Source organism: Monopterus albus, unplaced genomic scaffold (assembly GCF_001952655.1).
Source record: "Monopterus albus unplaced genomic scaffold, M_albus_1.0 scaffold349.1, whole genome shotgun sequence".
In the NCBI taxonomy this organism is placed as follows: Eukaryota; Metazoa; Chordata; class Actinopteri; order Synbranchiformes; family Synbranchidae; genus Monopterus; species Monopterus albus.
In genome coordinates, this window is record NW_018128229.1 from 306,837 (window position 1) to 324,632 (window position 17,796).

A 17,796-nucleotide genomic window follows, 5' to 3' on the forward strand; every position below is an offset into this window, starting at 1 on the left:
AGCAGCTGAAATGAATGGGTTTGATTGTGAAGCGAAGCTCAGCGCCCAACGCTTTGGCCTCAGCTGTGCAGGACACTACGTTGAGTTGAACAACACTGCCCACCAGGGGGCAGTGTTGGTCAACAGCTGTAGTACAGTACAGCTCACAGCACCAAGCAGTGTGAACGCAGACTGAGCATTGTCACCTTCATGAAGGTGGAGTCACGTCACAGCCTCTCCTCTCCACAGTTGTACATCTGTGATGACAACCGACGAGCCAACGAGTACGACTTCAAAAAGGCACTGGATCTACTGGAGTACATCAGTGAGGTAACTTCCTGTTTGTGTGAGGTTCGATGGGTCAGGCTTGACATTAGGTAGAAGTCAGCTTGTGTGCATTGTCTGTGTTGTTGCAGGAGGACGCTGTGGACATCGACTCGCTGAAGTGTGAGATCTTGGGCAAGGCGCTCAGGAGAGATGAGTAAGATCCACCTGTCAGGTTTTTATTTGTCTAATTATTCATCTGGAAGACTGAAGGTTAAATTTGGATTGTTAAAGTCTCTGCAAATCAAAGTAGACAATCCTAAAAAGTCAGAAAGAAGAAATAACTTGAGATACATTTCACACATGTACCAACGTGCTGTTGTACGCTTCATTAGTTTTCGTTGTTGTTTGCCTCTCAGCTGGTCTTCTGACGGGAACGACGACCCCCTGGAGGCGGCAAAGGACAGCATCTTCGTCAAGGTCCTCCTCAAACTCATACAGGAAGGTGAGAGCGACTCACGAAGCCCTGTTCAGACATTACAGCTCGGTACAGGCAGGACCGGTCGGGTTATTTTAGCACCAAGTGTAGCAGCAGGCACCGGCTCGTGACTCACCAGAGTCCCTCTGGGTTGAGAAACAAATGAGGTCATGGTAGCTTTGTGTGTGTAATCACTTCCTATGGGCTCGTCTTCGTTTCTCTGTGATCACACAGTGGGTTTTGACCACAAACACATGTTTATCAGAGCTCAAGAAATCAAACACAACAAAGTGTATTGTGGTAAAACTTCAAAAGAACTTTCTGATACTAGAAAAATGAATTTACCGAAATTTAAAGTCATGTTCATCCCATTTCATGTCCTCACTGGGCTTCCGTAGCCTTCAGCTGAAACTGCAAAATACAGTGCAAAAATCACCTGAAGCAATAAATGTACTGTATGTATGGTACACATGTACTTCTGTCAACAGTTTTAATATTTTAGGATGTTTTGGTCAGTTTTATTCTTTTATAAATCTGTCTTCAGCTGTCCTTCACTTTCACTGGCAAAGCCTTCGTTTGCTGCACAACACTGTCCTCAAACTATTTGTTAGCCGCGACATAACGAAGCATTGCACAAGCCTAGGGATGTGTGGACGTCTGTTTTTGATTGAGAGAAAATTAAACAGCAGTTATTTTGATAAGTGATTAATCATTTGTCATTTTTAATTTTGGTGGTTCCATGTTTGCGAAAGTGATGATTTGCTACTTTTCTTTACACAATAGTAAACTGGATGTTTGGGTTATCTGTCGAACAAATCATTTAATGACATGACCTTCGCTCAAGGACGTGGTGACGGGCTTTTTTCACAGTTTTCTGATGTTTTATAGACAAAACAATGAAACAACTGAACATAATTGTGTTTTTCAGGAGTTCCTCTGCAGACGTACCTGCCTGACGTCAAAGAGCTGCTGGAGTCGGACGACCTGAACAGCTTGAAATCAAAACCTTACTTTGAGTTTGTCCTTCGGGCCAATTATGAACATTACCTACAGGCCCAGATGTGACCGCCCCCAGCACCTCCTGCACTTCAGCTTCCCTTTGCATTCTAACAGTTTTGAAGAGTTGTTTGAATATCTGTGCCGTTTTTCTAAATAAATATGTTCGTATTTCTCTAGATTGTCTCCAGTCACTTCCTACAGAGCAGCTGTTTTCTCAGGATTTCAGCTTCGCTTCAGTGGAAACCTGAACACCAAGGCGTATGTGTGCCCAGAAAGAGTTCCACCATTAAATCCGAGTCCTTTCAGATTCCTTAGTGGGTCCAAAGTGTTACTAGAAAACACTGACTGGGAGGTAGTAAACTCTTACTTTTAATTCATCCAGACAACTTTGATTTGGTTTCACTTAGACATTAGAGATTTCTCTGGTGACCAATGACAAAAAAGCCACACTCATGGTTTTGTAAAACAATAAAATGATAAATTCCATTGTTATAGGAGTGTAAGTGTCAGGCTGCAGACGTTTCTCTGCAGGGACTTGGTTTGATTTCACTTGACTTCCTGTGATATCGGAGCCATCAGCCCTAGAAAGTGACAGAAACATGAGTGTGTAGGAAGCCGCCTCCAGCGCTGGCCTGCATTAGTCAGGACCTCCTCCTGTTTGGTGATGGAGAGCAGATGTTGGTTATAAATAGATCCAGGCTCCTTGGCTGCAGCCAGCTCTCAGCATCCAGCTTGACTGAAAGCCGACACCGCGTTAGATTAGAAACACCAGTGCGTCTGCTTTTAACTGGATATCTGAACCTCCAGCACCTTGGATAACGTTCCTGAGTCTTATCTACACACAGCCGGTGTTTCACTCCCCATATAAGGGCCAAACGATTGCACCAATGGAGGCCGGGTGTAAAAACATTACAGAAGATTATTGTCAACTCTCAGTGGCTGAAGTCAGAATACTTTGTTCATCCCTCTGCAAATAAATACACACCCAAAGATAATTTACACACATTAAACTACTTAAAAATAAGAAGGTGACAGTGTCACAGGTGAAATAAAGAGCAGATGTTGGCCCCCAGCCAGTCTGTAGCTGGCCGACTGTGTCCGACACCACAGTGACTCAGGGAACAGCTGGATAAACAGGCGGCTCTGGTCTTGGCTCAGGAATCTGCTCCTCCGTCTGCAGCTGTTTGGTGTTGCAGGCCCTGTTGTTGTAGAAACTGGAGCCTGAGTGTCACTCAGCTGCTGTGGGGATGTTGTCATTTGGGTTTTCAGTTGAGGAACACAATAATGTTCTGTGCCTGTTGTCATTTAGGTCTGTTGTTTGTCTTTGTGTGTCATTTTGTATCTGTGGACCGGCTTTGTCAGTTTAGTAGCTTTTTGTCTTTGTAGCTGTGTTGTGTCTCTTTGTAGTCTTCATCTTTTGTCTCTGTAGCATTTGATTAGATGTTATTATTACGATCCCCATTAGCTGATGGAAACCATCCACTACTAAGCCTAGTTGTGTCTTTGTGGTTTTCTTCCACCTCTATCTCCCATATGTGGTCAGTATCTTAACCTAGGTTCTATAAAACAAGGAATATTATATACAGAGCCTCAGGTCCAGGGGCCCCTGACCTCTGTGGCCCCGGGTCTGTGCGTGGTAGATCCGACCCATCCGGACCTGATACTAACAAAACAAAAGTGATAGACACTTTGTCCAACCCAAATGTTAAAACTGAACAAGTCGGTGTGTATGTTAAAATGTGAATGTTAAAACTGAACAAGTCGGTGTGTAGTAGTAGTAGTTAGTAGTACTAGTACTACTACACACACACACATACACGGTTGGAGCATCGGTCTCGCTCCATACACGGGCTCGAGCGCCCTGCGTGGCCTCGCGGGGGGCTTCCTCTCCATATAAGGTCCGACCTGCGCACGATCCTCTGCGAACGGCGGCCAAATAAGGACGAGGCGGCTGAATCCCTGCCGCATACCCGGACATTCCTAACGGCTGTCTGGGGGAGACCAAATCAACGTTCTGGGTGGTATGGAGGAGGCGGTGTATATAAGGACTCCGGTGGTCGCTGCCTGTCATCCCTCTCAGCTGGTTCCTCATTGACAGCCGGAGACAAGCACAGGTAAGCGGCTTGAGGAGCAGAGAAGCCAGGTAGAGGAGGAGGCTGGCCCGGATGGGTGGATGACAGGACAGGGTTTTAACCTGAGGCAGTGGAGTCTGGCTAGTTTCTAGTTTGGGAAAAAAATCTGTATCTGTTTAACTGATGGGAAGTGACTTGTGTTCATACTCAGTGTAGAAAAAGCTTTTTTATTTGACTTTAGACACATGCTATGTTCAGGTGCTATCGGAACTTCTGAAATTACAAGACAGCTGCACAAGAAACCATTGAGTTAACTGAGCAAAGCCAATTAATTTTCTACAAACCCAGATATAAGGTAGCTGTTACGGAACAGAGACCTTATATTTGAGTTGTATGTCTCTTCTACCTAATATTTAGTCTAAAATGCGGTTTAATTGTCCCACGTTGTTTTATTAAAACACAAATTGGTCCACATATCCTTTTCTCCTTGAGCTTTACTGATAAATGTGTATTTGTATTTTGTTTATCAACAACAGAAGTGTTTCTCTATGGAATGTGCAGAACGTAGACTATATATTAAAATTAAATACAACAATTTAAAAAATGTAGTCCAGATAAACACCTATTCCTCCTTTTATGTAATTACAAACAGGTTCACAATGAAATAATTGCTTGTAGTTTTTTTTCTGTGTAGGCTAGTACTGTTTACTATAGTATTGTTAGTGTAGTACTGTGTATGAAAGTCAGATGGCTCTTAAGTAACATCCTACAAAAATACATTTGTATTAATGTAATTTTAATTATATTCCAAAATGTTTTTATCGAGGATCATTATGACTTTCTGTTCAAACGTACGAGCTTTCTGGGAGCACTTGAAGGCATCATTAAATTAAATGAGGGTTAATGGTGTTTCCACCTACTCGGCCTGACAAGTTGTTATTAAGAAGGAAAGTGTGTATCAGCTGATTATTTGTCTTCTGGTTTAATGATACCCAGGATCCAGACGCTGCAGGGCTGAAGGGGATATTTAACATGTTGAGCTAAAGTCCTTCGAATGGATTCATATGGTGTAAATAAATCAGAGATAATACTTTTCTAAAAGCAGGACAACAGCAAAAAGTGAAATCTACCTAAAACTGGCAGTATTTCACGTTTTGCTGCTGCAAACAAATGACTTTTTCCTTAGTCCAATTTATTTACATTGATGACATAAGAGAAGTAGATAATTCATAAGGAGGGGAACACATCCATAAAGTGGATGGTATACAGTTTAAAACATGTGATATTGTTTATTTGCATGTAATAACAATATTGACTTGTCCATGCAGGTAAACACTACATGTCCAAAGCTCAGGTCACAAAAGAATTCAGTTTTAGAGTGGAACCAATTGAAAGATTGAACAAAACAAGCAGTTTGAAGACTTCTGGGTTCTAGAAACGTGTTGGGATTTTTTCTCTGTTCCTTGAGATTTTATGAGCTGAAAGCTGACAAAATAATTTAGACTAATTGGTAACAAAAAAAACCTGTTAGGTTTGTTAGGTTGTGTGCCTTTAGCTAGTGATTGTGTTATCTCTGAAGGCATCAGATGTTCAGACCCTCTGATAGACAGGACTTGGTTCCAATGCAGTAAACTGAGCACCTTTGATTCTTCCTCTCCAGAAGCCGCAGCCATGTGTGATGACGAAGAGACCACCGCCCTCGTCTGTGACAACGGCTCAGGTCTGGTGAAGGCTGGCTTCGCCGGAGACGACGCCCCCAGGGCTGTGTTCCCCTCCATTGTCGGCCGCCCCCGTCACCAGGTAAGCACCACAGCAGGGCATGACTCATCTGATGGTTCAGGCTCTGGTGCCATCTCTTGTTCTGTGACTGACCAGGTTGTTCTGTGGCCTCACAGAGGATTTGACCCACTGTGTTTCTATCACAGCCAGTGAGGCTGAAATCACAGCTGTTCACTGTTTTAAGGTTTGGTATTTGGTATGAACACATTCAGTCTCTGAACACAAACCTTATGTCCTTTCCTCTACTGCCACCTTCAGGACAAACATTGTCACCAGTGGCCTGAAAATAACTAGTAAAGTAACTACCATCGACTCTCTGTCTTCATTTACATCACATTGCTTGTTTATTCCGATTTTTGTCTTTAGTAAAGTAAAATATTTAAATTACATAATATAGATTTTCAGGTTCACATTTGGCTACATTCATTAAACCTTGAACTAAGAGATGATAAGTTGTTTGTATTGTGGATATTCTAATTGTTTAAGTCTCCAATTTTAGTCTTTTAGAGTAACTCAGTTTTTTTTTTTAATATTTTATCTGTTTTAGTGCCAATAATTTGATCTATAAGAGTAGAATTTGAAGCAAGATGACGGTACCTCTGCTTAAATCCACCCTGTTGCCCTCTGGGAGATGTTACAGGGCCGTAAACACCTGCACCACAACAGTCAAACACAGCCTTTGGTCCTGAACCTGATATAGCTAACTGTATAACACCCCTCCACCTCAATATTCATCCATTATTTATAGGTTAATTCACATTTTAATAGCTTCTAAAAGCACTTTGTTGCTGCTTCATCTTGGATATAGTCATTTATATATGTTTTTTTGTTTTGTTTAATTTCTCAGGAATGTGAATGTGATTTTGTCATTTGACATTAAATGTCTTCAGTTCTGTTCTACACATTCCTCTACCTTTGCTTGAATCTTAAACTTCATCACACTTAAAAAACAACAGGATGAAACATAAACCCTTCAGATGTAAAGTAAGGATGAGTTTATCATAAATCTATTGGCAGTGACAGGACGTGGCTCATGCAAGTTCAGGCTTACAAATGTTTTTCACTGTTTGAATTTGATCTTAAATGTGCTTTGTGTAAATGCTCACCTCTGTTCCCCCCCTCAGGGTGTGATGGTCGGTATGGGTCAGAAGGACTCCTACGTGGGAGATGAGGCCCAGAGCAAGAGGGGCATCCTGACCCTGAAGTACCCCATTGAGCACGGCATCATCACCAACTGGGACGACATGGAGAAGATCTGGCACCACACCTTCTACAACGAGCTGCGCGTGGCCCCCGAGGAGCACCCCACCCTGCTGACGGAGGCCCCACTCAACCCCAAAGCCAACAGGGAGAAGATGACCCAGATCATGTTCGAGACCTTCAACGTCCCCGCCATGTATGTGGCCATCCAGGCCGTGCTGTCCCTGTACGCCTCCGGTCGTACCACCGGTGAGTTTGCCACATCTGCAGGATGTTTGGTGTCCGTTTAGTGCTGGGTGACATGACAGTATGCTCTCAGTTGTCAGTTTATTAGGAACACCTGTCTCAAACTAAGTCCATCTACTCTTCCTTCATGGAGGTGATAATGTTCCTTGTACATGTCTGTGCCCAGGGCCCCATTGTCTCAGAATCCATCCATGAACTTTACTGATAAAAATGTCTCAAACCTAGACTGTATTAAAAGTGTTGCCCTAATTCAAGACTGTGAAGTTTGTGAATTTCACCCGACAAAGATGTTAAAGTCATTAACATGTAGCGGCTTTTCAGACAAGGATTAATTCATTATTTCATGTTGCACAGTAACATCTAGAATCCATCCATGAACTTTACTGATAAAAATGTCTCAAACCTAGACTGTAGCAAAAGTGTAGCCCTAATTCAAGACTGTGAAGTTTGTGAATTTCACCCGACAAAGATGTTAAAGTATTAAAACAGAACTCATCACAGGCTGGATGTAAACACCTCTCCATGACTCTCCCCCTCTGGTTCCTGATCACAGGTATTGTGCTGGACTCTGGTGACGGTGTGACCCACAACGTGCCAATCTATGAAGGCTACGCCCTGCCCCACGCCATCATGCGTCTGGACCTGGCTGGTCGCGATCTGACCGACTACCTCATGAAGATCCTGACTGAGCGCGGCTACTCCTTTGTCACAACCGGTAAATGCTTCATGTCAGCACAGAGCACAGCGTCAGGTTTAATTTAAGAGCTGAGACCCAGAAGTAGGTGAGCTTGAGGTTCTACAGTAGTTTCCAGTTTAATTTCACCTACAGCAAAAGTACCAGGTTGTAGTTTCACATATTCAGCACAGATTATTTTCTCTGTTTGCAGCCGAGCGTGAGATTGTTCGTGACATCAAGGAGAAGCTGTGCTATGTGGGTCTGGACTTTGAGAACGAGATGGCCACCGCCGCCTCCTCCTCCTCCTTGGAGAAGAGCTACGAGCTGCCCGACGGCCAGGTCATCACCATCGGCAACGAGCGTTTCCGCTGCCCCGAGGCCCTGTTCCAGCCCTCCTTCATCGGTGTGTACACTTACAAACTGAACACTCATAGCTGAATCCTGAGAACTGGTAGGAATGAGTCTGTATGTTTGTTTGACATAACATTGATTTACTAAGAAATCTCAGGAAGTCAAGTCAGTTTTTTTTAATTAAGACCAAAATTACAAATTTGCAACAAAAGTGCCCACTGAGAGGTTTTGTGATGGCAGTATATGTAAGCTTTATTGATACAAAAAACAAATAATAAAGAGACAGAGACAAAAACAACAATAAAGAGACACAAATAAGTTGTTTTGGTCATTGTGCGTTCTGGGAAGGGGGTCTTGTTCCACTGTAGGAGGAGTGGGTGGCCTTTTACATGTCAGTGTCCAGGGACAGGAACTAAAGAAACCCACAAAGACGTTTATTACAAGTTACACACATTATTAGTCAGTAATGCAATAATGAAGCGGTACCCGAGTGAACGTCTCTGCTGTGCACTGGGACAGGTATGGAGTCCGCTGGTATCCATGAGACCGCCTACAACAGCATCATGAAGTGTGACATCGACATCCGTAAGGACCTGTACGCCAACAACGTGCTGTCTGGTGGCACCACCATGTACCCGGGTATCGCTGACCGCATGCAGAAGGAGATCACCGCTCTGGCCCCCAGCACCATGAAGATCAAGGTAGGACGAGACAGATGCCACAGATAATCACAGGTAGGAGGAGGTGTCCACCTGGTCCCAAGACATGATGTTACAAACGTACAGTAGTAGCATCATTTAATGAACATGATTCTCCAACCACATCACACTCATCAAATGTTACATCAGTATCATCCATGAAGTATATTAACACGTAGCGGCTTTTCAGACAAGGATTTATTAATTATTTCATGTTGCACAGTAACATCTACTACTTCATAGCAAAAGCATTACCTCACAGCTTCTTGGACTTTTATCACAAACATAGGAGGCTGTTAAAATCTGGGAGGTGTAGTCGAGCTTTGGCCTCGGCCTTTAAGGGCTGATATAATATTACCAGCCACCAGATGTCACTGTGCTTGCTTAGTTTGAAGCCCCAAAGCTTTTCTCAGCACTAAATAAACTGTGCTATACAGCCAGAAGTGTGTGGACACCTCATCATTATACTCCCGTGTGCCAGTTGAGCAAATTCCAAAACCACGGGCATTAAATGATTGTTAAATATTGTGCCAGGAAAGGAAAAACCAGTCTGACTTCCTTCTCCTCTGCAGATCATCGCCCCTCCTGAGCGTAAATATTCGGTCTGGATTGGCGGCTCCATCCTGGCCTCCCTCTCCACCTTCCAACAGATGTGGATCAGCAAGCAGGAGTACGACGAGGCCGGTCCCAGTATCGTCCACCGCAAGTGCTTCTAGACACAAGTCCTCCGAAACCACCTCAGGTTCAGGATCCAGAGCAATAAGACGCAGGACTGTGAAACATCAGGGAAAGTCTGGCGTCTAACCTGTACATACTTTTATTTATTCCTTCTTTTATGTCCATGATGTTTTGAATGTGAATGATGTCCAATGTGTGAAAGCAAAGTGAGCGTTGGCTTCAAGGTACAACAACACACCTCAGACCAACTGAGGGGGGAAAAAGACCAAAAAGAAACAAAGCCAATAAAAGATGATTATTTTCATGTACGACTGTCGTCTGTTAGTCTGAACACTGTGGATGTGTTTGGGTTTGTTTCAGAGACATCTAACACTGGATAGGGTAGGTGCAGTATGACAACATGTTGTGATTGTAGATATCTGGTGCTACAAATTCAATGTTTTCATTTACTAATAGAAGACAGAATATTCAAATGTGAAAGGATATCGAAACAAGCAGCTGTAGAGGAGCTAAAATTGGCAAAGTTTTGACTTAAATCAGGAATGATCCCCATTTCAGTTCATTGACCCTTTGGAAATTCTTTTTGTGTCTGTGGCAGTTGTCGGACCTGTACGCCAACAACGTGCTGTCTGGTGGCACCACCATGTACCCGGGTATCGCTGACCATACATTACACATTAACACAACACAGAGGAACATACACAACCTGCAGACATCATCCAGTAAACCATCACTCACAAGGCTCTGTTTGGCAAAGTCATCCTGGAGGGAATGAAAGATCTCTGGGCACGACAGCACCCTGTGCCTTCATCCTGCTCGGAGAAGAGGATATGGGGAAACTGGGCAGCCCTGTCTGAGCCAATCCCGGCCGGCAATCGGGAGGACGAGACAGATGCCACAGATAATCACAGGTAGGAGGAGGTGTCCACCTGGTCCCAAGACATGATGTTACAAACGTACAGTAGTAGCATCATTTAATGAACATGATTCTCCAACCACATCACACTCATCAAATGTTACATCAGTATCATCCATGAAGTACTCATCACTACATAAATTAGAATAATCATTAACACAAGTCATATGTTAAAAGAGATATGTCTGTTTCATATTAACACGTAGCGGCTTTTCAGACAAGGATTTATTAATTATTTCATGTTGCACAGTAACATCTACTACTTCATAGCAAAAGCATTACCTCACAGCTTCTTGGACTTTTATCACAAACATAGGAGGCTGTTAAAATCTGGGAGGGGTAGTCGAGCTTTGGCCTCGGCCTTTAAGGGCTGATATAATATTACCAGCCACCAGATGTACATGTGCTTGCTTAGTTTGAAGCCCCAAAGCTTTTCTCAGCACTAAATAAACTGTGCTATACAGCCAGAAGTGTGTGGACACCTCATCATTATACTCCCGTGTGCCAGTTGAGCAAATTCCAAAACCACGGGCATTAAATGATTGTTAAATATTGTGCCAGGAAAGGAAAAACCAGTCTGACTTCCTTCTCCTCTGCAGATCATCGCCCCTCCTGAGCGTAAATATTCGGTCTGGATTGGCGGCTCCATCCTGGCCTCCCTCTCCACCTTCCAACAGATGTGGATCAGCAAGCAGGAGTACGACGAGGCCGGTCCCAGTATCGTCCACCGCAAGTGCTTCTAGACACAAGTCCTCCGAAACCACCTCAGGTTCAGGATCCAGAGCAATAAGACGCAGGACTGTGAAACATCAGGGAAAGTCTGGCGTCTAACCTGTACATACTTTTATTTATTCCTTCTTTTATGTCCATGATGTTTTGAATGTGAATGATGTCCAATGTGTGAAAGCAAAGTGAGCGTTGGCTTCAAGGTACAACAACACACCTCAGACCAACTGAGGGGGGAAAAAGACCAAAAAGAAACAAAGCCAATAAAAGATGATTATTTTCATGTACGACTGTCGTCTGTTAGTCTGAACACTGTGGATGTGTTTGGGTTTGTTTCAGAGACATCTAACACTGGATAGGGTAGGTGCAGTATGACAACATGTTGTGATTGTAGATATCTGGTGCTACAAATTCAATGTTTTCATTTACTAATAGAAGACAGAATATTCAAATGTGAAAGGATATCGAAACAAGCAGCTGTAGAGGAGCTAAAACTGGCAAAGTTTTGACTTAAATCAGGAATGATCCCCATTTCAGTTCATTGACCCTTTGGAAATTCTTTTTGTGTCTGTGGCAGTTGTCAGACAAATACATTACACATTAACACAACACAGAGGAACATACACAACCTGCAGACATCATCCAGTAAACCATCACTCACAAGGATCTGTTTGGCAAAGTCATCCTGGAGGGAATGAAAGATCTCTGGGCACGACAGCACCCTGTGCCTTCATCCTGCTCGGAGAAGAGGATATGGGGAAACTGGGCAGCCCTGTCTGAGCCAATCCCGGCCGGCAATCGGGCGAAGGCGGGGTACACCCTGGACAGGTCGCCAATCCAGTGCAGTCATCACTACATAAATTAGAATAATCATTAACACAAGTCATATGTTAAAAGAGATATGTCTGTTTCATCAATAACAGTCCAGAACACCCTTCATTCTTTTAGCAAAAGTGTTATGATCATTCTTATCATTCTTAAGGAGACAGATAGGGCATAAATTATCACTGAAGAGATCTTTCCTTGGCTTTGGGATTAATGTTATTAGGCCTTGAGTCATCATGGGTGGAGGAACTATTTGTTCTAGGCACTCTAAAACACCATGCAGGAAAGGAGCCAGCTGATCTGCAAGTGCAATATAAAATTCAGAAGTGATGTCATCCACACCAGAGATTTATTAGGCTTAAGGTGTTGAAGAGCAGACAGAGCCTCCTCTAAGGTTACTGTCTGTCAGAGCCTGTTCCTTCCTATCAAAGTTGTTTAGTGGCGCATACTCCGAAAAAATGGTCATGCTTCCGGATTTACAGTTTAATGATCTTTCTCAGCAGGTTTCTGTTTTCACCTGTTGTCTAGAGGCAAAACACGCATGCGCACTCTGATCTCTCCATCATGTCAAATATTTAATTCTTCATCTTCACGTTTCATTATTCTGCTGCCACCAAGTTGGCGAAAGACCAAAGGTAGAAACCGGAGGTACATGGTTTTTTTCTTTTAAAGTTCACGATTATCTGAAATACACGACCACGACATCCCAAACGCTGGCGTTTTATTTTGAAAGCATTCGCCGGAAGCGGGGTGTTGTATTGTAGCTAGCTTGTAGCTGTCAGCGTTAGCCCCTAGCTGTCAGTCACGGAGGAACGGAGCGATGCTAGACATCTGACCGCGGTACTACAGACACACGCTGGGCTGTAGACCGGACCGGACCGGACCCCTCTGGACAGAAGTCGGAGTGAGTACAGATGTATGTGGCTCTAAGATCCAAGTAGTCCGGCAGCGTTAGCCTCGACATTTAATCCTGTTTACAAACGGGGATTAACGGAGCAGGCAGGTGAGGGAAATGCTGGGAACATGGTTGGAGTCTATTTCTCTCGGTCAGTTTAACGTTACGCCTCAATTTTCACACCTTTAACGGTATTTTTATGTTCAATAGAGAAAACGGCTTCACTCTGTTTTTGATCGTGTTTACACACCGGAGTATGGCTGAGGATTAAAACGCCCTTAAAACGAAACAGACACTGTACATAAGCAATTATTAGTTTGTTGGATAATAAATTGGTGTTAAATATTGACCCAGTGTCGGATCAGGTGTCAGCCAGCTGAGGTAAATGAATAATTAATGTGGAGTATAACAGGTAGCCGATGGAATGTAAAGATAAATGTGAGCGTAGGCGGACAACGCACTGAAATAGATGTTGTTATTGGCTGTGTAGTACGAGTCACAGTTGTGGTTCAGCTGTGTGGTCATACTATAATGAACCCCAGTCCTCTCATGATGAGAGGAATCTGTTATGACGGGCGGTGGGCGGGGCGTACAGGTAAACTACACCTGGCAGAGCCACGTCACCAGGTCCTGGAGGCCTTGGATTCATCTGGTGGACCGATATCATCATCATCATCATCATCATACTAATAAATACTGTCTAAGATGTACTTTATTCAGTCCGGTACCACAAGCAGACAGTTACCTTGTGTTACCATGTTTTCTAGTTAATTTCATGGAAACCTTTCTAAAGATTTCCATAAAAAGCTAACTAGCATTTCATTTTAAATTAAAAGGACCTTTCCAAGAGAGGCCTACACACTTTGGTTTTACTAATCATAACAGAAACTGAGAAAGTCTATGTTGCTACAGTTATGAAGCCATTTCTGAAACGACCAAGAAGATGGGACCAAACTGTTTTCTGGAGCAGCTCTAAGAAAACTGAGCCAAAATCACAAATTATCTCCTGAAAGAAAATGTAAACTTCAATGACAAATTTAATCAAGTTACAGTTGTTGATTAAACTTTAGAAAACTGGAGATTTAGAGAGGTATTGTTCCAACAAAGAGATGTTCGGCGTTTGGGACCTTTGTTCTTGATTGACAGGTGGTTCTCGGCTTTATTTATTTAATCTGTATGTTTTTGTACATTTTTTAAAAATGTGGTTTTTTTAGATTGCAGGTCACGATAGAACAACTTTGACAGATAAAATAATTGTCTGTCTTTATTTTGTCACAGAAGTTATGAAATAGAGTCCAAAGGTTTAGTGTGTTTTTGTTTTTCAAACCATCTAATGATATGACATGATTACAATCAAATATAATTTAAAAGCATCTGTTGTAACAGTCCCTTCCCTTGCAGTAATAACCAGACTACAGTTTGGGGGGGGCGATACTGTTGATCTTTATTTTGTTAATGTCACTGTTTCCCTCAGTGACCAAGCACGAGCTCCAACAACAACCATGGTGACCAAGAAAGCCCGGACAGAATACATGAAGAAGTTCAGGGATCCCAAATGGGAGACGTTTTCTAAGTGCTACGAGGACTCTCTGAGGTACCGTCTGACCCGGCGGGTGATGGAGTATTCCCACAAGCCTTGGTCCTGGGAGGGCTGGGACAGTGGCTCCAACTCCAGCGGCTGGTCCACGCCGAGGCTGACCAGGAACAAAATCGTCCCTCTGTCCCTCCCACTGCCGCCAACATCCTCAGAGGTGAAGCAGAGGCTGCGGGAGCTGAAGATCGGTCCTGGGCCCAAACTGGCTTCTGAGGACGAAGAGACCGAGGTTGGAGCTGGAGAGGCCTCAGTCACAGTCGCTGCACCGTCCACAGGTGAGGAAAACACTCACTATAGAGCTGAAGACAGCTTTGCAGCCTTTTACTGGTAAAATGACATCTTGTGACAGTTACAGTCATAAGATTATTGGATTGATGTGGTTAACAGGCAAAACGTGCCAGTCAGCCCCTAATGCTACAAGCTGAGGTCCTGCTACAGCTCAGACACAGGATGTGAAGAAGAAAATGTGTTTCCTCATATCTTTCTCCTAAAGCAGAGGTTGTAGAAAACGGTGTGAATGGAGTCAGCGGAGGTTCTGTGACGGAAGCTCCACACCCCAGCAGACCGTCAAAAGACACAGCGACAGACAACGGACCGGCTGACACCGCGACGTCTGATGGGGAGGCAGTAAACCTGGGACCGAGACGACGTCACCGCCACCGCAACCTTCACACTGAGCTGGGACAGCAGGACAATTGTCATGCAAACAAACCGACTGCCGTCCGCAGGCTTCAGAGGGCCAAGAGCCAACCACCGACCAACACCAAGGAGAACCAGAGAGCGTCGAGCCGACTGGACTGGACCGAGAGACGGATGGAGGTCCGGAGGTCACCCAACGATGTGAGTAAAGACTTTAGTCAGAATCTTAGGGTGGCAAGTAATGTTCCTAATTTTATGTCCTGTTGGTCCAAACCACAAACACGCCCAGTTTATAACCATGGAAAACAGAAAAGCCTCAGATCTTCATATTTGTATTTCCATTTTGTGCTTAAAAATTAATAAAACAATTATTTAAAGATCAAATTATTGATTATTTGACAAACTCTGCAGGCCTACACAATTATTTAGCAAAGAGAGCAAGTTAAATTTTCATTTATATTCTTAAAATGACTACTGACAGTTTTCCAAAGCATCAGCTTGTCTGAGTGCACGCACAGACCGTGAATGTGAGAGGGCGTGTGCCCCCTCAGATTGAATGAACATGTACATGTTGAGCAGGAACCGGTGGGTTTGGAGGTGACAACACGTTGTTGGCTTTGGTCCTGGGGTATTACGGGTTTGTAACTACGGGCTTCCTGTCTCTGATGTTTTGTCTTGTTAAAAACAGGACGAGCTACAATAGGATGTAACAGTTTGTGTTGTCCGGTGCAGCTCAGCCTCGTTCACAGGACACCGGCGACGTCGTGTCACCAGACACTCTGCAGACATCAATAATAAAACACCGGTGTGCTTTTCAGAAACATCTCCTCTCTCTGATTTCTCACAGAGTAACACATCCGACACCTGCATTCAGACCCGGCGGGAATCCAACAAGCGGAGCTCCAACCCGGAACGTCGCCGGGCTCGATCAGCTGACCCGGAGAAGATGAGGCGGTCGCAGCTGGCAGTGGTGGATGACCGCTGGGTGACAGAGTACATGCGCTGCTTCTCCGCCCGGCAGAGGTAGAGACAGGATCCACCTCTGACCCCTGAAAACATGTTCACATATTGCAGAGCGAATGTCAATCAGCGGCTGAATTTGTTTGTTAAAGCTGAAATAACAAGCTGAGAACCACGTTGTCTCGTTACAGCTGCTCGCTGTCTCCTTGTTGGACAGCAGAATCACAGAGCAAGACAAACTAAGGAAGTAGGCAGAGTGGGCCATGAGATAGATAGTCCTCCTTACTGACAAATATCATTTTTCTACATGGTTTAGTCTGTTCAGTTGCTCCAAATACTCTGGTACCACAGGCCTCGGCCCTGACACTGACAGTCTTACTGTGTGTGGTGTTTTTCATTAGAGTCGAACAGGAATCCAACAGGAACACATGTAATCCGCTATATGCAGGTGATGGAAAAACATTTCAAATAGATACAAATGCAGAACTGATGGTGGAACCAGGAGCGCGTCTCTTCTAGAGCTGTTCCAACATGCTCTTCAAATAATAGCTATGCAAACGAAGGCCAGGACTCTGATGGCTCAGTATAACCCTGCCCACTTCTTTACTTTACAGTGCATCACACATCATGTCCTTCATGATGACGTAACGAGACAACAGGGCAGCTTTGCCTTGTTGATTCAGATTCAGACTGGATCACTGCTGTTGGGGAAAAGCACCCACACTCACCAGTGACTGTAAAGTTTACATGGTTGCTAATTTTGAGACTAAAGTCCTTTTCAGTTTTTGTGTCTTTTGGATATGAGATATTCATTTTTAATGAAGCTCTCATTAACTGGCAGTGGTATAAAGAGTAGGTTCACGTTAGAGATGTGATGGACCTTGTTTAAAGTAGTCACTAAATTAATATTTGGGCAAAAAGAAACTGTAGAGGAGCAGTGAAATGAATTATGAGACACACAGTGATCAAAATAAAGATTAAAATCGGGTTTTATTTTCTGTACTTTCAAAGCAGGTGCTTTACAAGATGGAGGTATTATTTAACTATAATAAAATCTATTTGAATAAATTAATACAAAAGTCTATATATATTATGTTGACACCGAAAGTAAAAAGGGTGTGATAGCTCCTACCGCGACTCGATCGCCCCCTGGTGGCTGGTCACAGTATAGGTCATAAACCCACCTGCTCCATGTTAGTGGATGGGACATGAGCCAAACTCACCCAGAGGTGATTTATGTTGTTTTTGGTAGATATTATCACACTGCCATGTGTAAAAGTGGTTGTTTGTTTCTGGCCACGTCAATCAGTGGTTGACACTCGAGTCCATATTTCCTGTAGTGTAATTACTTACCGGTCAGACTGCAGTACTCTCTAATCGACCCTCAGGATTTTTTCAATTCTGTTTTCTGGAGGTTTTTACTCATAATTTAATTTCTCTGCATGTTTATTTTAATTCACATATTCTGAGACACCTGCTGCTCGAGTGGAACCGGCCTTAGACCAAATGAAACAGGAAACCTGAACAGTTATTTCAAAATAACCAATGTTTTTAACCCGATGGCAGTGATTCAGTTTGATTTTAGTCCAGTTCCTAGTTTCTGTCGAAGGTTAGCAGTTTGATAATAAACTTTAGAGAGAATTGAGTCTTTATACACTTTTATACAAGAAGAAATGTCACATCCAGACCATTATCTGAATGTTCTTCAGTTAGTATCTCCAGACACTGCTGCTCTTTATTCTAGCTGTTAATATTTAGCATGTCTCTCTCACAGAGGCAGCTGTGTTTGTAACTCAGAAAGGACCAAACTGGAATATTTTT

The 17,796-nt window shown here is 43.5% G+C and overlaps 3 protein-coding genes and 1 long non-coding RNA gene across 7 annotated transcripts in view; 3 read left to right on the top strand and 1 right to left on the bottom strand.

Annotated features, from left to right (window-relative positions):
* nup133 (nucleoporin 133) overlaps nt 1-1,896 on the top strand; it is a 14,970-nt gene extending 13,074 nt beyond the window's left edge. Inside the window, 4 exon segments of the mRNA XM_020625223.1 lie at nt 229-309; nt 396-460; nt 663-748; nt 1,650-1,896. Coding sequence (XP_020480879.1) covers nt 229-309; nt 396-460; nt 663-748; nt 1,650-1,786 — 369 coding nt within the window. The 3' untranslated portion in view covers nt 1,787-1,896.
* A 1,756-nt stretch (nt 1,897-3,652) lies between these two features.
* On the top strand, nt 3,653-9,944 carry acta1a (actin alpha 1, skeletal muscle a). 2 transcript variants are annotated; one of them, XM_020625206.1, is made up of 7 exons: nt 3,653-3,834; nt 5,453-5,592; nt 6,696-7,020; nt 7,571-7,732; nt 7,905-8,096; nt 8,564-8,745; nt 9,315-9,943. In XM_020625206.1, exons 2-7 carry the CDS (start codon nt 5,464-5,466, stop codon nt 9,456-9,458), a joined length of 1,134 nt encoding a protein of 377 aa, XP_020480862.1. In that variant the 5' UTR covers nt 3,653-3,834; nt 5,453-5,463; the 3' UTR covers nt 9,459-9,943. The 2 variants fall into 2 exon arrangements, with proteins under 2 accessions (XP_020480862.1, XP_020480863.1); XM_020625207.1 differs by lacking the exon at nt 3,653-3,834 and having other exon boundaries at nt 5,456-5,592; nt 9,315-9,944.
* LOC109974804 (uncharacterized) lies at nt 8,268-10,085 on the bottom strand. Its single transcript, XR_002277026.1, has 3 exons — nt 10,028-10,085; nt 8,531-8,637; nt 8,268-8,456 (listed from the first exon to the last, which is right to left on the bottom strand). It is a non-coding gene; the product is annotated as an uncharacterized LOC109974804 (long non-coding RNA).
* A 2,546-nt stretch (nt 10,086-12,631) lies between these two features.
* ccsapa (centriole, cilia and spindle-associated protein a) lies at nt 12,632-16,759 on the top strand. Of its 3 annotated transcripts, none has more exons than XM_020625218.1 (4): nt 12,632-12,803; nt 14,257-14,651; nt 14,870-15,216; nt 15,863-16,759. In XM_020625218.1, exons 2-4 carry the CDS (start codon nt 14,285-14,287, stop codon nt 16,040-16,042), a joined length of 894 nt encoding a protein of 297 aa, XP_020480874.1. In that variant the 5' UTR covers nt 12,632-12,803; nt 14,257-14,284; the 3' UTR covers nt 16,043-16,759. The 3 variants fall into 3 exon arrangements, with proteins under 3 accessions (XP_020480874.1, XP_020480873.1, XP_020480875.1); XM_020625217.1 differs by having other exon boundaries at nt 12,632-12,791; XM_020625219.1 differs by having other exon boundaries at nt 12,632-12,791; nt 14,873-15,216.
* Nucleotides 16,760-17,796: the final 1,037 nt, after the last annotated feature.